At 48.2% G+C, this 11,370-nt stretch overlaps 1 protein-coding gene across 2 annotated transcripts in view; it reads left to right on the plus strand.

The window, feature by feature from the left end:
- The window catches only part of col4a6 (collagen, type IV, alpha 6), a 73,714-nt gene that overhangs the window by 36,550 nt on the left and 25,794 nt on the right, over positions 1–11,370 (plus strand). For both annotated transcript variants that reach the window (XM_067261268.1, XM_067261269.1), the window contains exon 4: positions 5,237–5,304. In XM_067261268.1, coding sequence (XP_067117369.1) covers positions 5,248–5,304 — 57 coding nt within the window. In that variant the 5' untranslated portion in view covers positions 5,237–5,247. The remainder of the gene's footprint in view (positions 1–5,236; positions 5,305–11,370) is intronic.

The following is an 11,370-nucleotide window of genomic DNA, read 5'->3' on the forward strand; positions in this document are numbered from 1 at the left end:
TGGCTGGCTGGTTGTCTGGCTGGCTGGCTAGAAGGCTGGTTGACTGGTTGGTTGGTTGACTGCCTGCCTGGCTGGTTGGTTAGCTGGCCGGTTGGTTGACTGGTTGGTTTGCTGTCTGGCTGTCTGGCTAGCTTCAGAGCTGCTAGTTTACGGCTTTGCAGGTGACCGTCAGAGCTAAATTTACCAAGCAAACACAACCCACGTGACCCCAATGAGGTCACAAAGGTGTCTGGGCGGTCGCCACGGCAACGCTATTCCTGTAGCACGGAAACCGAAACTTGTTGACTTAACAACCGGAACTGTTACCGGGCGGAGGGAGCGAGAATCCTTCGCCCCCTGTGTGTAAGAAGGGGGTACTGCACGTGCCTGTTCACTGGGAGGTCATGTTGTTCAGAAGCTTGTAGAAGGTCATTCACCCACAGGTCATTACTGCAATCGACAAGACGTTATTGCTTGTGTCAATACAAGATTCATCGTCACATTCCTCTTCTAACTCCCTCCGGTCTTTCGTCAACACAAAGACAAAGAGAGAGAGTGAAAAGGTTGGAGAGAATGAGAGGGAGAGAGGGAGAGAAGGAGAAAGAGAGAGAAGGGTAGGGAGAGAGGGAGGGAGGGACAGAGAGAGAAGGAGTGGGAGAGAGAAGGAGTGATAGATAGATGGAGTGACTTGGCTCCGCATTGCTGGCTAATCTTCTTTAAATACGCCTGCTCCTGTCCTGTCATGATCAAAATGCATCACCTGAGGACACACTGGAGGAGAGCTGTGTGTGCGTGTGTGTGTGTGTGTGTGTGTGTGTGTGTGTGTGGGTGCCACCACTGTGTGTTGCATATTACAGAGCCTACATGTTGAGACACTGGCACAGTTGGGGCCCTGAATGTCTTCGACGTTTTACCTTGTCCTCCCCCACCCTCTCTCCTCCCACCCCTCCTCCCTCCTCTCTCACACACGCACACACACACACACACACACAGAGACACACACACACAGACACACACTTACACCCCAGCTCATGTTCACAAGGACCCCCTTTTGGGAGAGGAGAATTTGAAGTTAGCAGGTGTGTGCAAGTGGAGGCTTATTGAGTACTGAGTAATAAGGTTTGTCATCGTGATTGACGTTCCATGACAACCTCCTCTGAACTACTGTACCCTTTGGTATCACACAGAAACAATAACCAGGGGCTATGTTTGTTCGTCTGAAAGACAGGAGGGAAGATAAGGTTGATATGGGGAAAGGGCAGGCTTGAACTCCAGCTTGGTTGACACTGGAGTGGAAGTGATGAAGGATGTGTTCCGTTTAGAATGTCCAGTCATGTCAGGACTGGTCAGTGATGGCGGTGACGGGTACGGGAGCAGCTTCCAGATCCAGTGGTGGGGTGCTGTTGATTCTGGGTTCTGCTGGTGGTGGAGAGGCTGCTGTTCCTGGCGGAGCCTGGGTTCTCCCAACAGGAGAACATGCAGGACCAGGCTGAGTTGCACCCAAGAGGAACGTTTGGAAGGATCGGAACACTCACAGCCTTTAGAACTTACAGAACCTTCGGAAGGCTTGTCTGCCCCCGACACCACTCCCCCCCTTTGTCTCTGATGAATCAGCGTCTGATTGGGATTAAAATGACAGCTTTTAGTTTGTTGTTGTTTTAGCTGTTTTTGTGGGTGTTTACAATGTGTATCCTGGCCTTACGAGTGATGTAGATGGTTGTTTCTTTTGGGTGGCCTAAACCACGGACTAGAGAGCGAGTGTGTGTGTGTAAACACTTGGCAGAGGTACATTTGAGACAAACACAGCTGCGAGGAATGGAGAGATTTTGTCAAGCGACGGATGACTGTGTCAGAGACGGATAACATGTTCCTCTCTCCCTCCCTCTCTCTCTCTCTCTCTCTCTCTCTCTCTCTATCTCTCTCTCTCTCCATCTCTCTCTCTCTCTCTGTCTCTTTCCCTCTCTCTCTCTCCCTCTCTCTCTCTGTCTCTTTCCCTCTCTCTCTCTATCTCTCTCCATCTACCTCTCTTTCCCAACTTTCCACTCTTTACGCTCTCCTCCCATCCATTCCTCTCTTCATCCCTCCTTCCCTCACCCCCTTTAATGGAAGCCCTGAGGCCAGCTGGCTTCGTGCGACTGACATCTTTTACATTTGACATTTTACAAGAGTTACAGTCTCCATTAATGGACCAATGAGGTGATCCTTCCTGTCAGCGAGGGGCTTTTATGCTGTCATAATGACATTACCAATGTCCTCGGGAGTTCTGTCAACTCTGGCCTCTGTCATTGGCTCAGATTGCGTGATGACACATTGATTGACAGGTGGTCGAAGGGGTACAGTAGGAATGGGAATCTGCACTCCGAAGGCTGATTGCGTTTGCCTCCAAGCCAACCAATCAAAATGGAGGCTTGCATCATCAGGCAACCAAAGTACAGGAAGTTATGTTCGCTCAATCGATCAATCAAAAAGGTCGTGCTGTCACAATTGGGATCCAGAAACGGGATCGTTCCGATATACAGTTTACAAGATCATACAGATTATTTCAGAGAATAATTCTATACTGTTGGTTTAGAATGAGACAAAAGCTATGATTGGTTGAATAATGGTTGATTGTTTTGAAGGGTATTATCAACAGAGACCACATTTTTTTTTTTTTCATGGAGTTGACAGTCTTGCAAAAGTTAAAACGAATCCAGTGAAAAGGTGTGTGTTTTACGTAACATACACACACAGAGACAAGCACACACAGAGGACAAGCACACACAGAGACAAGCACACACAGAGACAAGCACACACAGAGACAAGCACACACAGAGACAAGCACACACAGAGACATGCACACACAGGCTAAAGTTGAACTCTTCCTTCCTCAATTAACACACCCACACACACACTCCTCCCACACACACTCTCTCCCACACCACTCTCTCCCACACACACACACACGATCCCTTTATTCACACAAAACACATAGACCCCTGGATCTTATTTCCAGTGTGTGGCATTGTAGATGTGTGTGCTTGTGTGCGTGTGTGGTGTGAGAGAGAGAGAGTGTGAGTTTGTTGTGGTCTCCTCCACCCTGGGGCAGTGGATGGGCCTGGTCTCTGGTGTTCCAGGTTCCAGTTACATTGTCTCTTATACAGAGACAGACCTACAGGAATGTCTAGGTGTGGGTGGCACATAAAGGGAATATGAAACAGGGTGTGTGTGTGCGTGTGTGTGTGTGTGTGTGCGTGTGTGTGTATGCGCGTGTGTCGTGTGTGTGCATGCAATTGTGTGCGCATGTGATTTGTGTGAATGTCTAAGTGTGTGTGTGTGTGTGTCTAAGGGTTGGTGTGATCGTGTGTGTGTGTGCGCGTGTGTTTGTGTGTGTGTGTGTGTGTGTGTGTGTGCGCGTGTGTGTGTGTGTGTGTGTGTGTGTGTGTGTGTGTGTGTAGCCAGCAGGGATGAGGCTCATATTCTCATTCAGCTGGGTGGAGGAGAGGAGGATTGACAGTTTCTTTTCTTTCCTCTTTTCTTTTTTCCTCCCCATGGGCTTACTTTCTCTCTCCATCATCCCCCATTACGGCGTGCTATACCACCATGGGAGGACATGTGAGAAGTATTTGCATATTGCACTTGTGTTTGTGTGTCTGTGTGTGTGTGTGTGTGTTGTTTGTGTCTTCCATCTTCTTTCCCTCCTTTTGTTTCACATTACCAGGCAATTTTCAAGTTGAAGTTTATGACTTGATTGATAGCAATGTAGACATGTTTCGTTGCCAGTTCTCTCTCTCTCTCTCTCTCTCTCTCTCTTCTCTCTCTCTCTCTCTCTCTCTCTCTCTCTCTCTCTCTCTCTCTCTCTCTCTCTCTCCTCTCTCGTCTCGTCTGCTCTCTCTCTGTCTCTCTGTCTCTCTCTGTCTCTCTGTCGCTCTCTCTCTCACTTTGACTTTACTTTCACTCAACGACAACCATACCCTCCCTTCCCCCCCCTCCTCCTCCCCCTCCCCCCTCCTCCTCCCCCTCCCCTCCTTGAAGACCTGGCCCTCTCCCTTTCATTCCTTAATCACACGGACACACCACCCTTGACCCCTGACCCTTGTAACCCCCCCTAACCCTAACACTGGATGCAACCCTGCAGCATACGAGACACACACACGCACGCATGCATGTATGAACTCTCCCAAACATCCCTACAGTGTGTTCTATTAGTTAGGTCTGGACCAATCAGAGGGTACTGAGGTTGCTGTGTGAGGTATGGTTGTGATTGTCCACCAATCGTTGTACCCCTGGAGGGCTTGGTGTACTAGAACAAGCTGCTGTCCTCTGAGGAATTCACTTACACACACACACACACACACACACACACACACACACACACAACACACACACACACACACACACACACACACACACACAGATACTCACAACACTCACAAAGACACACACATATACACAAAACATATGTACCCACTTACAGAATCAAACAAATACACACAACCACACCCACACACACACATGCACACACATGCACGCACACACACACATAGACACACACACAGACATGACACAGACAGACACACCTCTGTCATCGAATTAAGAAAGCTGAGAAAACAAGCGCCCAGCAGGATGAAACTTAGCTAACGCAACAGATGCCAACTTGTGTGTGTCTGTGTGTGTGTGTCTGTGTGTGTGTGTGTGTGTTTAAATATCTGAGCGTGTTGTGTATGTGCGTGTTTGAATCTGTGTGTGTTTGAGTTTTAATCTTTGTGTGTGTGTGTGTGTGTGTGACTGAAGATGTGCTTCACTGTTGTCTGTTTATGGTGTGTGCAGCACCAAGCGATTAGCCACACTGTGATCTTCAGTTCAAGGTTGTCTTTGTTGAGTGTGAAAATAGCCACAACAAAATGGCCGACATCTTCCTACAATCCACGTTGCAGTCTGACAAGACAATGTAAACATGTCATTCTATGCTCTCTCTCTCTCCCTCTCTCCCTCTCTCGCTCTCTCTCTCTCTCCTCGCTCGCTCTCCCTCCCTCCTTCTTCCCTCCTTCTTCCCTCCCTCTCTCTCTCTCTCCCTCCCTCCCTCCCTCCCTCCTCCCTCCCTCCCTCCCTCCCTCCCTCCCTCCCTCCCCTCCCTCCCTCCCTCCCTCCCTCCCTCCCCTCCCTCCCTCCCTCTCTCTCTCTCTCTCTCCCTCCCTCTCTCTCTCTCTCTCTCTCTCTCTCTCTCTCTCTCTCTCTCTCTCTCTCTCTCTCTCTCTCTCTCTCTAGGGAAACCAAGGTGCAGGAACCATGCTCTGGCTGGACTGTAGTGGAGGATGCCAGTGTAATCCAGAGAAAGGCAGCAGGGTAAGTGTAACTGCCTTTCCTTCTTTCCTACACCAGACGCCATCTTGGACCCTCTCCACCTATTGACTTCCTGCACAGGATGGCCATTTTGGATCTCAACCTCCCCATATACAATTGCAGCTTCTTGCAACTTTCACCTAAAACAACAGACCTACTGGTTTGTAAAAGCTGCTTTACATTTAGCAGACGCTCTTATCCAGAGCGACTTACAGTAAGTACAGGGACATTCTCCCCGGAGCAAGTAGGGTGGTGAAGTGCCTTGCCCAAGGACAAAAACGTCATTTGGCACGGCTGGGAATCGAACTGGTAACCTTCAGATTACTAGCCCGACTCCCTCACCGCTCAGCCACCTGACTCCCTATAGGCTTCCCTACTGGTCTCGTACCCCAGATAAGAGTCTAACCACAGAGGAGAAGGGTGCTTTAAACACAGGCTGCCGGCTCCGCTGCAGACAGCCTCCCAGTACTGGTAGTTACCTCCCTCAGTACCTTGTCATTCTACACATGAACCAATTTGCAGGGAAACTTGTAAAAAGGGGCAGAAAACGTGTTGTGGTGAGAAATGACAGTGTTCAGAGAACATGACAGGTTTTCTCTCTCAGGGTGTGCTGTGTTATTTCAGGTCTGGTGCGGGAAACCTCCCTCAGAGAACCAGCAGGACCAAAAAACACAACTAAATCAATGTTTTTGTACAATTATATTGAAGATTCTTCAATTATAATGAAGTCAAATATAATATGGTAGTTATTTCAATATTTTTTTTATTATTTTAAAAGGTACTGTTGAACAGCAGCACAAGCTGTTGTGTCACAACGCTCTCCTGATCCTGCCCAGTTATTATACTTTTCCCCAAAACGTAATTAATGAGTTGATTAATGACATGTAAAAAAACGGTATATTACATGCAGTAGTGATGCGGACCTGGGGCCGAATTTCAGGATCAATCTGGGCTCAACTTATCTCAAGGACAGTTCTCAGTCCTCCTACAGGCTAAAATACACACACACACACACACAGTCATGCAGTTGGGCACGCACACACACGCACACACACATGGCACACACACACGCACACACACACACACACACAGCTGTACTGTGGGCAGGGCAGGACTCCTCCCTCGGGCCAAGCAGTGGCCTAGTTACCTTGTCTGGCACACAGCCAAGTCACTGTCCTGTCCTGCCCCACTGTCCTGTGTGTCTGTTTGTGTCTGTGTGTCTGTTTGTCTGTGTGTCTGTTTGTGTCTGTGTGTCTGTTGAGTCTGGGTGTGTCTGTGTGTCTGGGTGTGTCTGTGTGTGTCTGTGTGTCTGTGTGTCTGTGTGTCTGTGTGTGTCTGTGTGTCTGTGTGTCTGTGTGTCTGTGTGTCTGTGTGTCTGTGTGTCTGGGTGTCTGTACGTGTACGCGCGTATTCCTGTGTGTGTGTGTACGTGTATCTGTGTGTGTTTGTGTACATGCACAGATACTTTCCCCAACCCTACTCCATCAACACCCCCCCATTCCCTAACCCACCCCTGCCACACCTCTACCACACCCCCAGACCTCCTCTCTCTCTCTACCTCCTCGCTCGGGTTCCATCTGACAGGAACAACAACAGCTCTGATTTACGATGCATCACGGTTACAAGTGGATGGGGTTGGGACGACTGGGTTTTATATGATCGTGCGGTTTGGGTAACAGAGTTTTAACGAGGCTCTCGGATTTGCGATTGAGGTGGGTTTTGTATGCAGTCGTAAAAACACAAGCCAATGAGGGCTTAGAGATGTGCAGGGGGTGTGTCCTCAGCAGGAGGGGTCGGAACGCTCTGCCTTTAGCTCGTGGGTTAACGTTCAGCCTGCACATCAAGAGGCCCCAGGTTCGAGGCTCCAGGTTCGAGTCCCCCTCTGTCGCTCGGGATAGAAGCGTCTTGTAGGGAAGCCGAATGGGGGCATTGTCAGTTGGACCCTGGCGTTGCATGTCTCCGGTCTTCCATGTGTGTCTTGTTAGATAAAGTCTTGGCAGTCCTGTGTGTTGATGAGGAAATGCTACGATTCTCACAAACCCTTCAGATGCACCAGGGTCCCTGTTTGTTTGATTGATTGATGTTTCGAATCCTAGTCAGGAGACAGGGTTTAGTTCATGGTTACCAGTATCTAGTGGCACTGGACAAGCACCATACCCCAGTCCCAGCCTTTTATTTATTATTCATATGAATTATAAATAAGAATGTTATCAATTTTATTATGAATTTAATGTATGTATTTTCTTATTTCTCTCCGTGTATTTGGTTGATATTTCTCTCACGCACACATACTTTATCTGTTCTCTTCTTTCTTTCTCTCCCTTTTTCTATCTCTATCTCTCTCTCTCTCTTTCTCTCGCTGTCTGAGAGAGATAAGGGTGTTTGTCACAGGGAAAATGTGTGTGCCTTAGACTGTGCTAAGAGCAGTCTGCTAGCCACCCTAAACCTAAAACAGTCCATTACACACATGCTCTGTCTAGAACTACAGTACAGCACACACACACACACACACACACACACACACACACACACAACACACACACACACACACACATACTCTGTCTAGAACTACAGTACATCACCACATTGGAGGACAGGGACCTTGTGTCTGTACATGTGTGTCTGTAGTACATGTGTGTCTGTACATGTGTGTCTGTACATGTGTGTCTGTAGTACATGTGTGTCTGTACATGTGTGTCTGTAGTACATGTGTGTCTGTACATGTGTGTCTGTACATGTATGTCTGTACATGTGTGTCTGTAGTACATGTGTGTCTGTACATGTGTGTCTGTAGTACATGTGTGTCTGTACATGTGTGTCTGTACATGTATGTCTGTACATGTGTGTCTGTAGTACATGTGTGTCTGTACATGTGTGTCTGTAGTACATGTGTGTCTGTACATGTGTGTCTGTACATGTGTGTCTGTAGTACATGTGTGTCTGTACATGTGTGTCTGTAGTACATGTGTGTCTGTACATGTGTGTCTGTACATGTGTGTCTGTAGTACATGTGTGTCTGTACATGTGTGTCTGTACATGTGTGTCTGTACGCGGTGGTGTGTCTCACCATCTCTTTAGTGTGATTTTGTTGATTTGTTTCCAGTGAGTCACGACAAAGCTCCACAAGCCAGACATTGTGTACACACACACACACACACTCACCAGCTATGTACACACACACACACACACACGATCCCACTATCATTAATGTTTTCCGTATGAAAGATATATCTTTTCATATGAAATTGTCACATATAATTTAAATGCCAACTCCAGAGCCAAGTGTACCTGTATATGTATATAAATCATGTTTTTTCAAGAAACAATACTATATTTGAGAGGGAGAGAGGGGGGGAGAGAGAGGGTTGAGAGACAGTGAAGACAGGCTCTCACACAGTGAAAAATCCCTGGGGTCTATTGAGTACAGTTTAACTAGGGCTGTAAATCTGATCCCAGGATGACACGCAGAGAGGAGAGGAGGAGAGGAGAGGAGAGGAGGAGAGGAGAGGAGAGGAGAGGAGGAGGAGGAGGAGGAGAGGAGGAGAGGAGAGGAGAGGAGAGGAGAGGAGGGAGAGGAGAGGAGAGGAGAGGAGGAGAGGAGAGGAGGAGGGAGAGGAGGAGAGGAAGAGGAGGAGAGGAGGGCGTTGTACCTGTCTGGGCAGGAGTGGTTTTACTTGGGTAACTATGAGCAGAGGGGATAGAAGATGGAAGGGGGGATATCTCTCAAAGATCTCATTTTGTGAGACAGACTTTGTCTTCCGTCTCTTGTGTTCTCCTTCCTTCTCTCCCTCCTGAATGATTCTCCATGTTAGAAACTCAGCCTGTCCAAAGTCAAAGGCAAATTGGTTTCTGTAGCACGTTTCAAAACAACTAGTGTTACCCAAATTCCTGGACAATCAGCTAAGGCAAAACAAGGTACCAAAACTAACAACATTAATCTCAAGGACACAAACACATAAATATAGGATGGCATGGCTGGACTCACACAGTGCCATAGAAGTGAATACAGAATAAGTGGGTCTTGAGATTGATTGATGAAAAACATAAGTAATGGGAGATCATTTAATGTGGAGCTGAAGACTATTCCAGAACCGTCTGGCCTTCGCTGAGAAGGTTTCGGGATTTGGGAAGACATTATGCCTGTGTAGGAAGGAAGAAAACAGAGAACCCAAACACACACACACACACAAACACAACACACACACACACACACAACATCTGGCCATAGTCTGAGAAGGCCACGATCACCCTTAGGTTTCAGGATTCGGGAAGAGTTCAAAGCAGAATCATTGAAGACTTTAAAGTCTTATAGACTTATCCTCTCCATGTTATAGACTTCACAAATCCTGTTTTGACAGCTTTCTTCCTGAGTGTGTGTGTGTGGGAATGTGTGTGTGTGCGTGTGTCTGTGTGTGTGTTTGTACGCTCTCTCCATACGGGAGTCATTTGGACCCAAAACATCCGCTCTGATTGGAGGAAGCCCTGGGGGTGAGAGTTTGTGTGTCTGTGTGTGTGTGTGGGGGGGGGAGTGTTTAGGTACCGCTCAGATCAACACACCTTTTTCACGTGGATGGGTCTCCGGGCCCGGAGCCAGGGGCTTGAAACACACACGTGTCTTCTGTTAGAGATAGAAGAACAGACAGAAAGAGAGCGTGAGGGAGGGTGAGGGAGGGTGAGGGAGCGTGGGGAGGGTGAGGGGAGCGGGAAGGAGGGTGAGGGAGGGTGAGGGAGCGTGAGGGAGGGTGAGGGAGCGTGAGGGAGGGTGAGGGAGCGTGAGGAAGCGTGAGGGAGGGTGAAGGAGGGTGAAGGAGGGTGAGGGAGGGTGAGGGGAGGGTGAAAATACCTATCTTTCTCTCATTACACAAAATAATGAGAGAAGCATACAGACAATAAGAGAGGAGAGAGAAAGAGTGAGAAAAGAGTGGTAGAGAGAGAGAGACAGACTGTGATAGAGTGCTAGAGAAGAGAGAGAGAGAGACAGTGAGTGCTAGGGAGACAGAGAGGGCTTAGAGAGAGACAGACAGACAGAGATAGAGAGAGGTAGAGAGAGAAAGAGAGAGAGACAGGAGTGCTAGAGAGACAGAGAGCGAGAGAGAGTTTTGGATCGGTTCTGTATAAATCCTCAGTTATGTACACAGTCTCACGTGTTCTAGTCACATAACAAGGTCAGACCGACACAAACTCACGGTTCCCTTCTGGAACCCCCGGGTCACAGGCCTAAAACTCACATTAGAACCTTCCGTAGAACCCTTGAACAAAGGTCTGTTTGGAAGGGTTCCACCTGCAATGAAAATAGTTCCTTCCGGAAGTTTCCTTAGAAGGAGACGTGATTCAGCTGGGTTTCTGATGGTGTCACTCAGAATGACAGTGTTGTTCCTGGCCCTGTTGGACTGTCCATGTGTGGACCCAGTGATCCAGGGGAAAAGAGGGATACTGGATGAGGAGCGAGAAAAGAGCGAGGGATAGAAAAGGAGGAGAGTGAGAAGGATGGAGCAAGGGATGAAAGCCCTCTCGTGGGCCTCCACTGGGAAATAGTGGGTCACTGTCTCCTGCTTGACCAAATTCTTTACTTTAATCTCCATGACAGAGATAAAAGGGGAGGGGGGGAGAGGGGGGGGAGAGAGAGAGAGAGAGAGGAGGTCAGGCAAAGCTGAGGGTTTTCATGATGTGATGAGCAGTACAGTATCCTAACCCTCATCATACTATGTTCTCACACACACACACTGAGAATAGACAACATGGACTACAGGAGACCTTTGATCTCTCATCGCTTTCTCTCTCACCCCTCTTGCTCTCTCTCTCTCTCTCTCTCTCTCTCTCTCTCTCTCTCTCTCTCTCTCTCTCTCTCTCTCTCTCTCTCTCACCCCTCTCCGTCTCTCTCTCTGTCTCTCCCCCCTCTCTCTCTCCTCTCCATACTTTCCACCCCTTAACTGTTCTGTTCTGTCTCTCCATGCGTTTCCTAATGTGTTGGTTTGGTGATTAAGAGGGCTGTTTACATTTCACTGACTAGCCTTACCCACTGTTATCTAATGGTGAAGTGAGCCAGTGTGTGTGTGTGTGTGTTTTCTG

This window comes from Osmerus mordax, chromosome 23, assembly GCF_038355195.1.
Source record: "Osmerus mordax isolate fOsmMor3 chromosome 23, fOsmMor3.pri, whole genome shotgun sequence".
Taxonomy (NCBI): domain Eukaryota; kingdom Metazoa; phylum Chordata; class Actinopteri; order Osmeriformes; family Osmeridae; genus Osmerus; species Osmerus mordax.